The sequence below is a fragment of the Anser brachyrhynchus genome (assembly GCF_964034855.1).
Source record: "Anser brachyrhynchus genome assembly, chromosome: 2".
Classification (NCBI taxonomy): Eukaryota; Metazoa; Chordata; class Aves; order Anseriformes; family Anatidae; genus Anser; species Anser brachyrhynchus.
In genome coordinates, this window is record NC_137695.1 from 156,547,623 (window position 1) to 156,567,630 (window position 20,008).

General features: G+C 40.2%; 1 protein-coding gene across 1 annotated transcript in view; it reads right to left on the bottom strand.

Moving 5' to 3' along the window:
• Positions 1-3,990: 3,990 nt before the first annotated feature.
• KCNK9 (potassium two pore domain channel subfamily K member 9) overlaps positions 3,991-20,008 on the bottom strand; it is a 106,051-nt gene continuing 90,033 nt past the window's right edge. Inside the window, exon 2 of the mRNA XM_080582121.1 lies at positions 3,991-18,601. Within this exon, the coding sequence (XP_080438247.1) occupies positions 17,760-18,601 (842 nt within the window). The 3' untranslated portion in view covers positions 3,991-17,759. The remainder of the gene's footprint in view (positions 18,602-20,008) is intronic.

Sequence of the window (20,008 nt, forward strand, 5' to 3'; positions counted from 1 at the left end):
CCACGGCCGCAGCTCCCTCAGGAAATGTCCCCCTGCTGCGGCGTGGGCCCTCCCCGGGCTGCAGGGTGGAGATCTGCTCCAGCGGGGGCTCTGCAGGGCTGCCGGGGAATCCCTGCTGCCTGTGGGCCTGGAGCCCCTCCTGCCCTCCTCCTCCTGGGGCCTGGGCCCTCTGCTGCTTCTCCCTCGCCCTGGGCCTCCTCCTCGGCCTGTGCCCGCTCTGCCCTTTCAGAAATCTGTTTTCCCCGAGGTGCCGCCAGCTTGGTGCTGGGCTCAGCTGGGCCCTGCCCACAGAGGCCTTGCAGCCCCCGGCCAACACCTGAGAACAGACACACAATACAGGCACTGACTCTTCACTTACACTGATCAATTGCTTCCCTACCCTTTTCATTCCTGAGATGCCTTCTTTACACTATCCCTTCCCTTCTTAGAGTGGATTTTGAACAGTGTTCTTTACCACAAACAGCTCTTGGTTTGTGTTCATTTCTTCTCAGACACATAAGCAACAGCAGAGTAACCTGCTTATGACTACTTGATGTACCAGAGTAGCAGAATATACTTTCTTTTTCCCCCCATTAATTCATGGTAAGACGATCAGGAGAGTGGTACATATTAACATATTAGATTATAAACACTTCAAGGGAGCAATTTGCCTCAGTGGTGTCCGTGTACAACGCCAAGCTGAATAGCACCATTTTCACTTGGCATTAAGCACAACTGCAGTCAAAATAACATGCAATTACAAATATAAGACTGAAGTAAGAGTAGGGAACATTTTTCCCTGTTGCTTTTTTCCTCTGCCTTGAAGTGTCATGTATTTGAAACAACCTCAATTCTGCTGGTTCCCAGGTGGGTTCATTAGCTGTCTTAACACACACCTGTAGTGTTAAGAGGTAGTAGCAGTTGAAATGAAAAGAGTGCTTCTGATCCTGCTCTTTGAAAAAGACAATAGGTGTGAGCTGGTTCCCCAGTACAATTTGAGACTGGGTATAGGAGTACCCCAGTTTCCTGCAGAGACTTTACTTGAGTGGAACAGCTCCCCAAATCATTTAGGATTCTGTGAGGCAGGCCCTCCCTTTTACTGAAACAGCATCTGGTCGCCTGGTTGTGCTTCTCATTAGCGGATCTGCCAGACCTAACTGACCTGCTTGCATTTGAGAAGCCTCACAAAGCCACGTCTTGCAAAGCCATGTTGGCGTACAAGCTCTTACAAGAAGAGACTGAGGTGGAGAACCACAGGACAACAAACACAGTGTGATTTGTGTTCTAGATTTCTCTTTCCATCCCTCTCCCTCAGGAGAGCAGACACTAATCATTGCCTGTAACACCTCTGGGTGATTAATTTAAGTGATTTAACACCTGGGGATTCACTTTCACACAGAGATCGATGGTTTGGATGTCTCCTACATTATTACCCTTACAGCAATTACCTCCCACAGATACTTGCTCTTGTGCTAATGAGCCAGAAGCTATTAGCATCTACATCCACCATCTACATGTTTTACAGCTGCAGGAGGGCTCTTCCTTGGTGACCACATCTTCTGGGCAGGCAAATTTAAAATATGAATGGAAAAGTCATTTCTGGAGGCATCTTGGGAAGGAAAAAGAAATAGGCAAATTGTGTTAGCATTAGGAAGAGAAGTGTACCATAAGCATGAAATCAGAGCCAAGGATAGCAGAATCAGACCTTCGGTGATGTGAACAGTGCTGGGATATACCTGGTCAGCGTGAATAGCTCCATCAGGAACACCATACAAATAGAACTAGCAGGGTGGTATCATTTGCACCAGTTTGCTGAGTTGGCTTAAATGAGCCAACCTATATTAAACTGCTTAGCAGAGTGCTAAAAATGAGGTAAACTCTGTTTTATTATTTCTTACTAGTTAAGTAATTCAGTTTATCTTAATTGCTGCTCTAGCTTCTTTCTTTTTCACCACATCTGCATTCAACTGAGTCCTATCTTAGTGATGTTAGTTTTCATAGCACCACCTAGCAGTTTGCTTCATACCATCGCACAGACTCTTGCACCAAAATGCAGATTAATTTAACCCAACAGCCCCAATATTCTTCTCATTTACAGCAATATAAATTCAGTGAACTGATTTCAGATTTACACTTAAATTCAGAGTCCAGACCATAAGAGTCAGAGCTCATGAACTGCGTATCAGAATTCATACTGCACATTCAGTGTTTTACAATGGCAAAGCAAGTATAGAATGGAAGGAGGTTGCATTCTTGCTCTCTCTTGGGAAAATTACTTCAACCCATGTCTTCAAAGAAAGAGAAAATGACAGCATTCTCAAAGAAATCATTGTCTGAATATTTTAGCATCTTCTCTTTTTATACATGAAATTTCTTATGTTTTATAATGCAGAAATTCTGAAAAGAAAGCACAACAATAGGGTAAATGTGAGCATCATCAAGAGGCATAACTCATAGTCTGAGATCGAGATCACTCATATTGCAAGTTGGCCTCCTTTCCTCTCAGTTCTGTGGACAACACAGCAAACCTCTGTTCTATATCTCCACAGATGTGTCAGCATCTTGCAGTTTGTGTCTGCATCCTAGTGTTCAAAATGCAGCTGGTAACACTCATCAGACACTACAACAATGAAATGCAAGATAAAAGCTGTTTCTTTGCACTGTGCTACACAGGGCACCAGAGGATGGATAGTGTTGACTGTTCTTCCTTGCTTGACAAGTCAGCTGATGGCTTTATTTCTAGAGAAGGACACTAGATTAAGCTGACCATGCCATTGACACACTTTGAGAAGATGCTGTTCCTGCCCTCTGACACAGGAATCTTGTACCTCCCTTTTCACAGGTCCTCTACAGCAGAAGAATGCAAAGTGGGGACAGACTATGGGCCAGCTCTAAAATTCCCTATGATCAAGACGTATCATATGCCCTCCTTTTCTTCAGGCCTAAGTCTAATGTCACAGCCATGGATAACTGTTCCCTTCAGAAATACCAAATTAATTCATATGACCTGAAATTCTAGTGTGAAACTAAAATCTGTTGTGACATGGGAGTATTAGTTTATGAGAGATGTAGAAGCAATGTGGTTATTGCAGGTTTTGTTGTTGATTTGTTTTTTTTGCTTTTTTCCTTCTCAACCTCAAATTGGAGACAGAAGGAGAATATTCACCTCCAGGTAGAGTCCATATAGTCTGAGGTTGTATAGGTCAGTAGTTTCTATCCCTAACATTGTCGCTGTCTTAGAAACCAAGCGACACACTCCCAGTCCAGCCAGAGCTGGAACACATAACCGTAATGCTAAGAAAGGGCAGCTTGTCTGAATCTGTATCAAGTATTAAAGCCAAGAGTTTCCATTAATAGTCACTGTGTGGCATAGTACATTGACTTCATCTATGGGAACATTTTCTTCCTTTCCTTCAACAGGCAAAATTTTCCAGCAGTAAAATGCTGGATCCAAGGTTTGTCCGAATATAAGCAGCAACTGATCTTTTATACCTCCTTCAGTGGCTAAACTTCAGCTGAAACACTGACTGCAGGTCTTCCAGAGCTTTTATTTTATGCCTTGTGTAATCAAATAACAGTTGTTGGTTTTGTTTTGTTTTGTGTCTCTGAAGATCCTAGAAATGTAGCTTTCTTTTTTTCCTAAAAAAAAAAAAAAAAAAAAAAAACAACTTTATATAAATATAACGGAACTAAAAATATTTCCTTCTCCTAGGTATAAATGTTTTGGTTTCTGCTTAATTGGGTATTGCTTTGTCCTGGGAGAGTGAGAAAGCACAACAGGGAAGAGCTCATTTACCTTTTTTGTACTGCTCATTATTTTGTACACTTCCAGTACAATTCCCTCATTTGTCCCCTTTCAAAAGTCACTGCTTTTACAACGGGCAAACTGAACTGAAGACATTGCCTTAGGTAAGAAAGATGCAGTGATTTGGTCACAGCATGGTTACAGACACAAACGCATTTCCAGCGACTGAAATATTTTGTTTGCTGTCAACCAGTTGATGTGTACTGAGCAGACTCTTGCATTTTGCTGCAGGATGCTTAATTTCTTTCCTCCTCTGAGACAGGACCTAGGCACATGGCAACAGCAATACCTTGAGCAATCAAGCATCTGTGACTTTGATTTAGATTTATAAAGATATTTATATGCCTATAGATGAAATATCTGGCTTACTTTTCTGCAAGTTTTTATTTTTACTTTTTTTTTTTCCCAGATATTTTTTTTCCACATATCTAACTTTCCTCTGTTTTTTTAAGAAAAGCTCAGTGCACAAGCTCTTCTTCAAATTCTCCTGTACATGCCTCTGCATTACCTGGGTCCCTTTTAAAATGTGGTCTTCAAGTCTATATTATTGATTGCTCAATTAATTACTCTAAAAGGCTTTTTTTTTTCTTGCAAAAGGGGTGGACGGGGTTCAACAACTCTTTGGCTTGTCTTTGTATGTTGGATAAATTGAGATGATAGAATATGCTGGCAAATACCACTCCGAAAACAAAGTTGTTGATCCTAATTGCTAACAGAGATGTTATCTGATGCAGCACAGAAAATGCATGTGCAATTGCTCAGTTATATTTATCTCTATTGTTAAAGTGGTTGTTCTCCTTTCTGTGCCATGGGAACTCATCTTCACCATCACAAAATGAAGTCTTTATGAACATTTTTCATTGTTGCTTTAACATAGGCCAGCACTTTTATAAAACTGTGTACCATCCCACAGGATATGTTGGCCCTGTTTATTCATTTCTAAGTGAGCCTCATACACAGCAAGAACAGATGAAGGCAATTATGACCATCTAGTCTACAGATTAAGGCTATGATGACCACTTAGTCTCACCCTCTGTGTAATACAGACCAGTGACTTCTACCAAGTACTTTCTGCATCAAGGCAGTGGTTTCTTCCCGTGAGAGAGCACAAGGTAGTTAGTTTCTGTTCTATCACTGCATGCCATGGCAAATTCAGTTCAACCAGTTGTTTTGATGGTTAAATATGCTCACTGCTCATATGGACATTTTATTTCACTGAGGCAGCTGGAAGGTGACATAAAACCTGCAGCATTTGTTACTGAACTGTTTGGATCAGCTTTTGGCCATAATATCGTCAAGACAAAAAAAAAAAAAAAAAAAGGAAAACAAAAGCAAAAAAAAAAAGAAAAAAAGGAGAAGAAAAAGAAGAAGAAGAGTAAGAATGGATCATTCCTGCTGGTGGTAAGATTTTTATTAAATGTGAAATATTAGCTCTGGAAACTTAAAATTCTTCCTTGAGCTGCAGTGGGCAAAAATCACAACATAAGGACAATGTGATGTCCTGTACCTGACATCACTTGAGACTTACCTGGATGGGAACAACAGTAAAAGTTGCCCAAAGCTCCATGCCAAATGAGAAATCATGGCAGTGCCACACAGCGACAGGCGCCATCTAAAATCAGCACTGAGACTCACTTCTCATCCTTTTCTAGGAAGCATTAGATTAATAACTTTGAGTGCAACTTTGGTCTGTCCACGTCAGGGGAAACTGCACCGTTGACTTTTGTATCCCAGGATCTTTCCTTTAAGCTCCACAAAGATGAGGTGGATTTTCAACAGCTAGTTCCAGTCCAACATACACTGACACTGGTCTTACAAGTGCTTCCTTAAGCACTTTCCTTTTGTTCATTCTGCACTGTAATCTTTTGGGCACAGCACAGTTGGATATTCGATGAAGGTTCATACTTCACTCTGCACGTACTTTTGTCAAAAAAGCTTTTATTGCAATGCAAAATATCTTCTGTATATGACATCTTTCTTCCCCCAACCCCCTTAAATTTAATGAGTAATCCTTTCTGGGTTTGTACATTGTGATTCTTGTGTGTATGTATGAATATATATACATATCTATATATCTATCAATCTATAGATATTATATTAATACAATCATATATAAATCTGGACCTATATCATTTTATATATATACACATAGCACTAGATATGTGTGTGTGTGCATATACATATATACACATTATATATACACTATATGCACATATATGCACACACATACATATTGTATAATCATAAACATCTGTTGGTTGTCAAGGGACTTTTCTTTAACAAAATAGGTTCCATCAGTGGATTTTACTTCTGTAGTGCAATTTTACAGGAGGTTAACATTTCCACATTCAATATAAAAGAAACAATATACATTTGAAAACGTGCCATAGGATTTTTAATGAAAAAATTAGAAAAGTGCATTATTTTACAACACTACAGTAAATGATTCTTTTTTTTTTTTCTCTGTAAAGACATTGTAAAATATATACAGGGTTGCTTAGTGCATTCATTACAAAAGAAAGATGCAATCCCTTGCATAAATTACATATTGTACAGGGGTTCGCTGTCTACTTGGACTTGTAAACATTTGTGTGATACAGTTTTCATTCTTTATATAAGCTGCAATACATCTTATTTTCATTTGACTGTTGTTGCATTCTAACTCCAGTACGGCATTCTAAGGCCATGTGTGAAGGCATCCTCTCCCGTTATGGAGAAGGCCAGAAAAAGAAATGAAAACACAAAAACGTCTTTAATTTGGTTCTCTGTAATCAAGTTATCACTGATTTAACAAATCACATCTTGATGCTTATGACCTGCTCTTTCTCCTTTGCTAGGACCAGCTCAACAACTGTATTGAAGTTAGAGGTCTGAAATGAGCAGAGAAAACTGCTTCCAGGAGGTAAATTCTCAGTGCAGTCCACAGCCAAGCAGCCAAAGTGCTCCTCTTTCTAGAAGACCACGCTCCTAATGATCTGTGTGCTGCACAGAAAATGTATCACCAGGACAGAAATTTGGAGTGTTTTGCTCTATCTCAGGCTGTTGAGGGCCTTTAGAATGCCGTCAATATACCATCGGTAAGTCCGCATATGCACATTCAAAGAAGTACAAAAATGCACCAAAAAGTGTCAAGAGATCCAAAAGAGACATAGCATCAACACACACTCACAAACACACACATACACACACGCTTCTGTCTGAGCAGGAAGGCTCAGTCTCCAAAGTAGGAATCACAATTTAATTTCAACATGTATGTGTGTTTGGAAGAAATCCAAGAATTTCCATATAAACTCCTTAGGTCCCAAATTGAACACTTTTGTCCCTGTTTCTCATAGATGAACAGTTTGTTGAAGAAATTGCACCTTGAAGAGACAGTATCCACATTCTTTTGGCCTACTGGAAACAACTTTTAAGCCCCCCTCCCATTCCCCATTGACCTATCCAGCTCCAAATAATTTCCTTTGCCATTATATCACTAGGATCAGAAGTTTTAGTCAATACTCCTCAATGGCAACAAACAGCCACACAAATCTTAACAAGTCAAGGGAAGAGGAAAAAGAAAACATTTTTTTCCTTCCACAGTTCACTCCTGACCTTGCAGAAAAGTAACAGCTGGATTATTGGTTGTAGAGCATATTATAAGAAATTTACATTCTGTAAAAGAAATACAGATTAGGTTTGCATTGTAAAAAATGATACAGTCTCTCATCGTTTCTGCTTATTAGCTTGTTAAAAAGGTTAGTAGTAGACAGGACTCTTTCTGGAACGTATACTAGTTCTTTTTTCATACAGGGTTCAACCCAAGAGTACTGACACCCAAACTAACTTTGGGTGGACTAACCAAATTTGTTAATAGTAAAGACTAAAAGAGAGGTTCCCAGAGTGGTACCGAGGAAATGACTTAATAAAGCCTACTGCTAGAGCAGCCGAGTCTCAACCCTCTTGTAACTTGGACATTTGGATCTCCATCTTGTTATGCAGTCAGCGTACATATCCTCCAGTATCTGCATAATATTCCTGCACTGACAACTTACACAGAAATTATATGACACAATGTAAATTCAGCTGAACAGTCAAAAAGGAGGTAAACTGGCAAGAGGAGATCACTGAGTTGTGTTGAGCATACCAGCAAGTGGTGACCACACCAGACTCCGTAGCTCTAATCTTCATAGGAGAATAGAAACAGCACAGTATCAACAATGAAATTTCCCACTGCTGCCTCTGACTGCAGTATGGAAGTGAAAAGATATGCTAAGAAGGAGCAGTGTGATAACCATCTTTGCTAGAAAATATATGTGACAGGAATTCTACAACGAAAAGAGTAGGCACATGGAAAGAGATGTCACTAAAAAACAACTGGGGCTGAGATGCCGAAGAATGTGAAAGGAGTGTCCAGTGAAAACAAAAAAGAAATCACAACTAACTGGGCATTTTTAAAAGGATCTCACATATATGTCTTCAATCCTCTGTTCCCTTAGCGAATCCTTTGGCAAAACTGCAGCTTCCCAGGGCAACCAGAAGAATGTTCCAGTAGCCCTGATCACAATGAATAGCTGTAAGCTGCCCAACAGACCCATTTGGATGACTTGCAAAGAGAAGATATGAGATGTGCCCACGTCACTGTTCAGAAAGGGCTCTCGGAAGAACAAATCAGAGAGATCAAAGAAGTGTACTAAATCCCTTAGAGGAAACACTAGAAGAAATGGCTACGGAGCTATCTGAAAGCTCTGCCACCAACACAACAGAAACTCTGGCTTCTTAGTGACGTTGAGAAGATTTGATTTCATTTCCTCTAACAGGTGTAGTGCCTCAAGAGAAGTCACATTATACCTATACAAATGACTGCTCTGAGTCATTTATTGAAATCCAAGCTCAAACAAGGAGGAAAAAAAAAAAAAAAAAGATTAAAAGATGCCTCCTCCTATTTTTCAAAGTACAGATTGCTTGAGTGTTATTTTTCCCCCCGTTTACAGAATGTTGCAACACATTTTTCTAAGTTGAACACAAAACAATAAAACCCACCATGCACTAGTTTCACGGTCCTAGACAGACCCTTGCTTATAAATCTTTGCAACTCACCTGTGAAGGGGGTAAGCAGTATTATTCATATTTTATAAAAGAAAGGCAGATGGCCCTAGTCTTGGTTTCCAAGAAGAATGCTGCTCTGAGCTCTTGCCCAGTGTGTAAGCTAGAAATGAATCCTGTCCTTCTTCACCCTCACCCAGCGAACAGGCAGAAATCGACTCTGTTACTCTGCTTTCTGTAACCTTGCTCAGACAGGGGTTGGGAGAAGGATATGCCATAGCATCAGCTCCCTCATCAATCCAGCTTGCGATGGAGAAGCTCAGCTGTACCTTCTCCATTCCGCTGGTGGTCCAGACGTGTTTGCACATACATCCAGAAACCCATCCCTGTGCTCTTCCCTGCCTTGCTGCCAACTTTGGGCTCTCTCTTCAAAGCATAATCCTTCCCAGACAGCACAGCCGAGACCCTTTGGCCGTGCTCCAAAGGGTACCAGAACCATGCTCCATCCTGAAATACAGCCCCTTACAGCCCACCTGGGTCATGCCATCTCTCTAAGACACACCACTGGTTCTTTTCTCTACAAGACAAAAATCAAGCTCAAAGACATTTAAGCACCTATTTAGTTCAGTGGGAACTGAGGGCCTAACTCCATATATTAGATCTGAGCTAAAATCCTTTTCCCAGATACTTCCAGTCAACATGCCAAGATGATGTTTGTCAGTAGGACAACGTGGCATGACCTCCGTGTCAGCAGTGCCACTACTAAGCAGGCCTTTTGGAAATCATTTTGTAGACTTCAGATTTCAGACTCTGGGAGGCCAAAATCCTTTACACACTGTACTTCAGCTAATCTAATTAAATAGTGTTATCAAATTAATTAGCGTCTTAACAATAATTATGATTAAGGAGCTGCATACCAGTGCTGTAGGGAGAGAAAGAGAGCAGTAAGGAATTACCATTATTTCTCTAAAGGTCAATTTTGATTATGTTTGGACACGAAGGAACTGTCCAAACACAGTCAATACAAAAAGGCTTCTTTGCTGTACCATGACCTCCCAAACCCAGCTGGAGCAGCTTAGCATTTCCCACACATTTCTACAAAACAGCTCTGGGATATAATATCACAGATGGGCAAGGAGACCCCAGTCCAAGCCTTTCTGAGCAGTACAGATTTGCCACAGGCAATAGGGAGGATGGTGCAATTGATCTCTTCCAGGAACAGGAGAGGGAAGAGGCTCTAGAAGACACAATTTTCACTGCTCCCTGTTCAACATCAACATCAGTAATGTGGTCTCACTAATGACAATCCACTCCACCATGACCCTGTTATGCTTCATCCTTCCCACATCTCCTGCGACTCCTGCCTGGGAGGATGATGGCAGATGGATAGCAAACAGGCTACACCCAGAAGACCCATGGCTTGTCCTTAATTTGAAACCACACCACAGACCTTACCAGTGATCTACAGACAATGAGTAAACCACTGTGTCTCTTTGCATGCTCAAATCATCTGTGCTTTCTGCTAGTGCCCAGGCCTTCCCCCAGACAAACTCCCAAATTCTCCTCCCAGGCCAGTACGTTGCATCCCAGTTAGGGTACAAGTAGATTTCACCCATGCAGGTTTGTGCGCTTTATGTTTCCTATTTGATTCCCCGCATATTGTTTTTAATCAATCTGTAGATTTCTTTTGTCAGTAGTAATTAGAGTGGAACATTTCCTTCCCCAGGGTGCAGTTCTGTAGCATAATGCTTTTCATTAATACATGATAGGGGAAAGTACAGAATGTGGTGATCTTGGGTTTGAGCATACGTTTACGAAATGGCAAGCTAATGAGTTAATGTCTGGGTAGAGAACGGGGAGGGCGTATGGAGAAAGCCGGAGGGCCACTGTCTGTGCAATGGATCTTTCTTCTAGCCTCAAGTGTAGTGCTCTGGATAGAGCAATTACTGCAAGCTGTTCCACAGACCAGATAAACGATGAATCAAAGCCAGGCTAGTGGTATCAGAACTCATGCATGAGGAAGATGCATTATAGAGCATAGTTTCAATTATTATATTTGCTAGCTTCACTTGTGAATTAGCCAGCTATGATAAATGTTATCATGCTGCTGTTTGCTCTGCATTTCTCAAAGTGAACTAAAACATGACAGAGCTTGGAACTGTGAATATTAATTACCAATAAAATTGCGGCATTAATCTCTCTTTTCTCTCTTTTTTCTTTTCTTTCCTTCAGATGTGTTGTATTAATATATGGCAGCAATCCTTACATGGTCAGAAAGTAAGGTGAGGGAAGGCTCTGGGATATTTCTTAATTGCAATATTCACAAAAGGAGAGAAAATTGAAGGCTGAAGGCCCCAGAGATAATATTTCCAGCCTAAAATTAGCAGGCAGCTTTGGTTGCCTGGATTCCATAAAGGAAAACACAGTCACAGAAGTTATACATGTTGACTGCTGTCTTCAGGTCTTTCTACTCTCACCGTTAAGTTTAGGAAAAATTGTTCACAGCAAGCACTAGTTGAAGATACATATATCATATCTTAAGAGTTAAATAAAGGCTCACATTCTAATTTCAGTGGTGTGTAAATCTGGACTCATTGTATTGCACCCAAATCAGCTAGGTTACCATACTGGAAAAGTGCATGAGAAAAAATTACCCCTAAGCACTTTGATTTCTCTGTAGTTTACCATTTCACGGCAATATAAAGCCACCAACTTCAGAGGATAGTCCAGCAAAGGTCAGGTCAGCAGCTACAACATCCACCAAGGACATGAGCAAACCCAATCATCATGCATTTACCATGTCTGCATTCTCCAGTGTGCACAAGGAGTAACTTTGTGGAGCTCCCAGTGTAAAGAAGATGCAAATGCTGAAAGCTCCTTAATTTAAAGCTTCGTGTTGGACTTTCCCCCAAAGGAATACCGCTGTGTACATGTACATGACTTGGAAATTTGTGCAAAGAACAATACTGTTTGACTGAGAATCAATCAGAAGGGTTGCAGAAGCCCCTTAGGGGAAAAGCAAAAACTGAGAACAATCACTGAAAATTTTCCAAAGAAATTAAAGACTTAGGGCCAGTCTGAATAAGTTTAGCTTTTGTACAGCTTCTGCTAGCTTCAGAGAAGGTTCTGCCACTACAGACTCTAGAGTAGCAAAGAGTCTGCTTACATCCCACTGAGCCCTTCTTGCGCTTAGGAGCACCAGTATAACAAAATAGCATCACTAGCAAAATATATCACAGGGATCAGCACTGCTCACGATGGGCTGGCTGAATAATATCTTGGTTTCAACAAAGACAACAGCAAAAACTTAACTGGAGAATCAAGAGCACCATGAATCTCATCAGCAGTAACCACTGAAATACTGTCAGTGCAGGACTGCACAACACCTTTAAATCAAATATATCTCCAAGGGGTGTGCAGGAGTGAAGACACCTCCACAGAGCCCAATTTCATTGTCCTGAACACTTCTCTGTGATCACCCAAAGCAGCACATCAGCTCTCCAGTTCCTGACACGCTCAGATATGGGTAACAGGTGTGGTGAGGTGTCAACAAGATAATTGTTGACAGTTATCAACAGTTATCAATTGTTGATAACTTGATAATGCTCAGGCTAATAAGGCTAAGCATAAACCATATCTGAGCAGAGAGCATCTCCCAGACTAATTCTACCCAGATAAAAGCTCTACAGTCTTCAGTATCACCTCACTGTGATTTCAGCTGGAAATAACATTAAGTACTCTTCCTGTTGAGAACATTTTATTTTTTTTGCCTTGCTACTACTTGGGTGAAAGTTCTTCTGCCATGTTCATTATCTACATCTTAAATAATTGCAAACTGCATTTTGGCAAAGGCTCCCATCAGTTTTCATGGCTATAATTCAGTCTCTGAGCTCAGATTAACTAGCGTAAGAGTCCCAGAGTGCCTTCCATCTGTAATCAATTTCTCTGTGTCCAATGTCATTATTCTATTTATTTTTATTTTGGTGCATCATTATGATGTCTAATCCTTTTCATACGGTTTATCTTGCTGAAGTTTCCAAAATAAAGTTTGATATTAAAGTTAGATGACAGGCAGGCTGGTTAGAAAGGCAATATTTCTTTTTGAATTCTGTGAGCATTATGCACTTCTAGTTGATGAAAGTAGTAGTGGTGTGATTCTCATTGTAATTTGTGCAATATTCCAGTCAATAATAGTGTCTTGTTGAAATATGCATTAAAAAGTCCATAACATTACTGTAATGGACACACTCCAACACGTCTCTCTGGTCTGGCTTCCTCATAAAGATTTTAAATGACTGTCTTAATTGGATCCTAATATTAACAGGAATATTACATAAAGCTAAATGAGGACATAAACTTCAACAGAAAGCTACTTCCACCCAAGCCCCTGCCCTCTGGTCGGCACACACCAAATCATTCCGGAACATTTCCCTTCTCCATCCTGGTTCCACTGACCGCTTTTTTTAAAGCTTTTAGCAACAAATGAGTCCTTTTTCCACATCAAAAACCTTCATATTTGTCAGAGAAAACATGAAATTACCTTGCTCAAGTTGAATTTGCAATAATCTTGATTATTTCCCTGGCATTTCTTCGATCGAAGCATAGGAAGCTAATGAAACCACCTACATTACAGTAGACATTACAGTAGATTAACTTAGTCACTTCCCTCTTTTTATTTTATTTTTTAAAATGTTGTTCATGTTGTCCTAATAAGCTATTACAGAGGAGTACAAACTGAGGTCTATTGCTGAGGATCACTGTCTATCTTCTCCATTCATTAACAACCAGGAATTTATTTGGAATCCTTCATCCAGACATCATCATGTAACATCCAGACACCCCTTCCAAAGATGTCCCCTTCATTCTTGTAAAGCACAAATATGTACAAAGTTCTGGCAAAGCAGCCCCAGTTAGATCAGTGGTGATTTTCCTTATGCAGTAATGAAGAGCAAGAAGAGTTGTGCCTGTATGGCTCTATTGTTTCCTCTTTCGTTTCCATATCACAGCATGCTCAGTCAAAGCTGTTTTGGTGCTTCACTGATCAAACTGATTTTTTCCTTTGATGATAATATGAAATATGATAGGATAATGGGGTTGTTATATAATCAAAGTCGACAGCAGGGAGCTAAATTTGTGTTGTTTTGATGAACAGCACATTAGTGTGACATAAATAGATTAATCTGATTTATTATTATTATTTCGAATGCTTAATAATAGGGGAAATGAGACTCTGGGGAATGAGAGTGCATCACAAAGTGATAGCAAAAGTCTCTGTGCTATGGAAACATAGGTTAGGTGTCTTGGATATTAGAATGTATTGTCATAAGTGGCACCACTACTACCTGCTTCAATCTCAATATTTCAAGAAAATAGCTGTATTTCGAAAGAGTCAGTAGAAAGCAAGAAAAGCCGTTCTTAAAGAACTAATATCTTAAGTAGAATAAAATAGTAATGTACTAAAGAAAATATGCCGTGAAAAGTGGCATTGTAAGAAGAAAGTTGGTAGGGCAATAAGTAGCCAGAGATGGAGCAGATAAAAATCAGCTCAACTTTCACCGGCTGATTTTACATGTTTTAGTGAAAAGCTGAGGTTAACCTTGGAGAAAAGCTACTCTTTCAGGATGCTGAATGTTCCAGTTACAAACAGCTCAAGTCAATATTCGTGCATCAGTCAAGAACCACAAAAACAACAAGAGAGAAGCATTTTCAGCATATTTTGCTTGGTTTACTGATATGTGCGCACAAGAGTTCTTGTATTTGTGGCTGCTCACAAACAAAAGTCCTGCAGGAGCTCATACAAGCATATGGAGGCCTGCAAAGGAAATGTCTTGCCAATTTAAAATCTTATGTGCAACAAAAATATAGACGGGACAGAATGTGAGTTCTACAGGCAGAAGGTAAAAATAAATTAAATTAAAAATATTTCTAAATCCTAAGGAAGGCAGATATATTTTCCAAAATGCTTTCCAACATACAAAGTCCCTACATCCTTTAGACTCAGAAGTATCACTACAAACATTTACTCTGGCTCCATCATATCAACACATGTAGATTTCTTCAACCAAATCCATAAACTTTGACTAAGCTAAACTAGAGTTTTTAGAAAGCCATTGAGTTTTAATGCAAAGATTAAGTGGCAGACAACCTATGACCCCCTAGGTAAGTTGCTCCCCCAGTTAAAATACCCCCTGTGCTAAAATTTACCCTTTGTTTAACTTCATTTATGGTTCCAGAGGGGAAATTAAGTAACAAATCAACTAGAACATGTAACAGCTTTTAATTTCTGGAGTTCATCAAGATTTATAGAACATTCAAAATTATTTTATATGCAGCAGAAATAGAATTTTCCTCTTTTCTTAAAAAAAAAAAAAAGCTAACCAATGCTTTTTAAAATGCAACTTTGTTTTTCACAAAACTGTTCAAAGTTTTGACTCAAAGTCCTGTTACAAAAGTTCATTTTTAACAGGCAGATAGAATTTCACCCTCCTGAAATCTGCAAAATCCCAGATTTTTTCTGCTTTACCCCAGTGTCAAATATACTCAGCACTTGTACATGATACAGACATGTACATATTTTTTCTTATCTCCTTAGCAGGAAAAAAACCCTACAATTATTTGCAGTCCTGGGATGCCATCAGCAATAGCACTATGAAAGTGAATTTTGACACCACGGTGAACCCTATGGGCCACCCTCCAGAAATCAGTTTCTAGGTAGCTTTCACAGGGGTTGTTTAATACCTCCTGAAACTGCTTTTCTATGTATGCTTGCTTCAACAGTTTTGCCATCAGCATTTGCCTTAGGATATGGTAACAGCAGCACATCGTTAATGCACCCAGCTTGCTCTCCAACTATGCTGAAGGATGTTACACCCACATATTAGGCTGGAAAAGTCCATCTCATCTATCCTCATTAAGAATTACAAGTTAATTTTTCACTCATTTTAACGGAGTTTTGCATGCCACAGCAATTTAAAATCCAAAAAGAAGTTGCATAGGGAAGTCAAAGTTATGGATCCTTGCTTTTCATTTACTCGTTGAAATACAAATATCAAAATTAGGGAGAACATGAAGATATTTGATATAGCTAGTAATTTAAAGTCAGGGAGAACAGAGAAGGAAGGACATTCCTTCTTTCTCCCTATTGATGCTCTTAATAGATGCCTCTTTGATAGTATATCAACATCCATCAGCACACAGAGCTTAGAGCTGGGGTTTATGTGAAAACAGACCATCTACTCAAAAATATACATTAAAAAAGGAGGATTATTGCTTTTACAATGAAAGCACAAAATGGTAGAATCAGCAGGAAGTGACTAGTGCCAAATAAAGATAGGTTTTGTATGGTGAATTAACATGGAAGGCAATTTAAAAGATAGGATTAAATCAGAGACAATGGTGCAGGTTTACAAAACTCCCAGTCCTACCCCCGTCAAATCAAAGATAAATCTCCCAAAGCACTAAATCTCATGTAATCATTGCAAATTCCTATTGTCTTAAAAGGGAGCTGGATTAGGCCTCTAATTTGGTTCTGTAAAGTCTGTTTGGTCCGGATGAACAACCGAGCAAAGGACAATTTCCAAGGAACAACTCTACAACTTGGTCTCAGCATTGTCTACTACAGCTTGCCAATGCAATCACTCCCAATGTTACCCTCTAAACACTGGAGTAAAACTGCTTTTGACCATTACTGCGAAATGCATTTTGCCTTTCTGCCTAGCAAAAAAGCAATATCATCTAATCTCACAAGTTCCCAGTGAGCCAAACACAAGATACTGTCCCTTGAATTCTTCCTGAGACCAACAAAGGCTTTCCATTATTTACAAATCAAAAGCATTTAGAGACAATCATCTTTATTTTTTTTTATTTAAAACAAGGAATGCCCTGTCACTATTATATAAGAAAAAATATACATCCACCTATTTATACCCATCCTAATCCAAGCATTCAAAAAAAAATATAATTCCTATTCATGCAGATAATTGCTGCACAATAAAATAATAATAAAATAATAATAATATTTTTATAAATAAAATAAAAACAACAAAATACACTCTCTAGTTCCAACAATTCTCCCAATTGCTCTTAAAAAAAAATTCCACTTGCAAATTGTTGGAACAGTTTCAAATGATGAAAGTAAATATAGCTAAATCAACAGGATTACTTGCTTTTGATTATTAATTCCATTGCTAGTTTTTCTTGTGTTTTTATTATGCATACCAGTTTTACAAAGTGCATGCTTTATTTTATTTCTTTTAAATTTTGAACTGGCAAGCTAAAATGATCCATCGTTTCCTGCCTTTTTGTAATGTTAATACAATCTAAAACCTAGCATTAAAAAAAGTTATCATGATACACCTGGTATATTGACTGCTTATGGCGCATGCTTGTCTTGGCAAAAAAAGGAAACAAATTGGCTCCCCTCCCCACCTCCCCGTTCTTTTTGGAAGCAATCTAAAAAGTTAAAAGCAGGCTGGAACACAATTGCCTCAAGGGAAAAAAAAATAATACCTGATGCTTTAATTTTGTCACATGGCACTAGTTGTGGAATTGCACGCGCACACACCCACCCACACGCACCCAACACGCACGCAAGCACGCACGCTGCAACCTGCTCGTGAGGAAAATAGTTTATTAGGTCAGGAGTGCCAGTGGCACATGAAGGCTCCCAGCTGTGTGTGCAACTTTGGATTTGGTACCAACTTCACGTCACCTTGAATCCTCTGACATCCACCGAGGGGGTAATGTAAGGCATACTTTGCTGGAACAGTAATAATCCATGCTTCATGCTCAAGAGCTGAGTCTCAGAGGAGGACTGGCTTTCTCTACTCCCTTCGGCCTCGCTCCGTCTCACTCAAGGAAAACAACAAAACAAACAAAAAAAAAACACAACAAAACAAAACAACAGAGAAGAACTGGGGAAAACAAGGAAAGCAAAAGAAGACAAATCACTTTAAATGGACTTTCGCCTTCTCATCAGCCTGTGGTTATCTGTAAAGCTGTGCAACCCAGGTGAGATGGAGCTGACAGGAGATGGGAAAAGGCTGTTTTTTAATGTGCTTGGCGAGATCTCCTCTATCTTGTAAGAGATGGAGTGAAAGTACTGGGGGTTCAGCTTCGAGCTGAACGAATTTTGGTGGGACACCACCCGGCTGGTGTACTCGTGGGACCTGTAACACATGCAGGAGCAAACTGACTGAAGGTCTGTTACTTCGGCCTTGTACCGCGGCCGACCATGCTGGGAGTCCTCTTGGATGTGGATAATCATGCTGTTGCGGTTCCCTGCCAGGGACGCCCGTTCCTCGGCATCCCGCCTCTCGTCCTCGCTGTTCATGGTTAAGAACCTGAGAACAACCAGATTTAGAAATGCCCCAATGACTGTCAACCCCACTAGAATGTACATAAAGCTAAAAGCCACGTAGAGAGGCTTCTTTTGAAGGGCCCCTTTGGTCTGCAGGGCCACATAGTCTCCAAAACCTATCGTAGTCAATGTTATAAAGCAGTAATAGTAAGCATGGAAAAAGCTCCATTCCTCATACTGGGAAAAGGCTGCTGCTCCAATGCAGAGTGTCCCCATGCAGGAGAAGAAACCCACAGTGACCATGTTTTCCATGGAGACCTCAGTGCTCCTCATCCCACAGCACTTTTTGATGCGTTTCAAGAGGTACTTGACGAAGGTGTTCATGCGCTCGCCCAAGCTCTGGAACATGACGAGTGTCAGTGGGATCCCCAGGACAGCGTAGAACATGCAAAAGGCCTTCCCTGCATCCGTTCCTGGGGCAGCATGTCCGTAACCTGGCAGGGGGAACGAAAAGACAGGAGAGTCAGCAAGGCAGGTGGCTACCACAGCTCCCTTTCCACACAGGCCACGTGAATCGCGGTGACTCCCGAGTTGCGGCCAGATCCAAGGCTCCAATAGCTACAAGGACATCGCAGTCACAGGATCTTCCAATCTCCTTGCTCACATCCTGTATTTGAAGGAAATATGACAAAACAACTGAGTTGTACACACAGGACTGAGAAAAACAAAAGAACGAGCAATCCATATTACTTCAAATAGCCGCAAACTCCTAAACATTGCTTTCATTTGCTGAAGAAATTTCATGTCCATCCTGCATCACTTGAGGTAGTGGAAACTTTAGAAATAGGTGGCCTCCTCCACAACATTTTTGAGAGGAGTTGGTGTAGCCCTGTCCCAAAACCAGAGTACACCAATGGCATCTAAATTCTGTGTCTGCTGGCAACAAGGAGTTAACAACGTCCACAGAAACACTGATGAATGGAAGTCTTTTTAAAATTGTCTTTTTTACAGAATAAACCTTTCCCATAGGCACCCTTCTGAAGGCCACTCACTGCTGGAACACCATGGGATTTTAGGGGTTTAATACCTGCTGTAACTTTAATTACTGAAGAGTAAGGAACTTACCAGCTTCTCTTACAGTTTTACAGCTTTTTCAGCCAGTCTGGGAAAGACACTTTTGCCACGGTGCTAAACTAATCCAGGACAAAGGATGTAGCATGTTTCATAGCATAGCTTACAGAAAGTAAAATCACAGCTAAACCTTCATTCTAAATCAAACAAGCGTAGGGGTTTCTATTTCAAAACGTTAATTTCAATTTTTCACATGACACTGCTTTAGAAATCTACATTTCTTACAGCTAAGATTGCAAGCGACAGTACCAAAGTCTCCAAAATAGGATGTCTGCAAGTCACTCGGCCATGGTATGCATTCACCGTGTGGGTAGCACTATCTAGGCTCCCCTTAAAGTCAATGAATAGAAATCTTCACTTCCCAAGTGCAGTACACCTCATCTACACCTAGATATCTAAAACAGGTCACTAAGTTATTCTCAGGAGCCACATATTTCTCTGCAGTGATTATAACAGAAATCTCAGGACTGACCTCAGTTCAAGATTCATATGCATAAATCTAGGTATCTACGTGTGTGCTAGGTGTCCAAGCTCCCTTTATAGTCAACAAAGATTTAATGAAAACAGGCAGTAGTGAGTTATTTAACTGCCATTCCAGCATCTGTCTACCTTATGTTGAGCTGAAATGACAGTACTGACTGCTCCATTGACTATTTACTAGGTCCCCGTTAGACTGACTAGGTATCTGCTGACTACAGAAGAATTTAGACATCTACTGCACAGGTAGACAACTACATGGAAACAGCCAAATGTGGGCACCTTAGTCACGA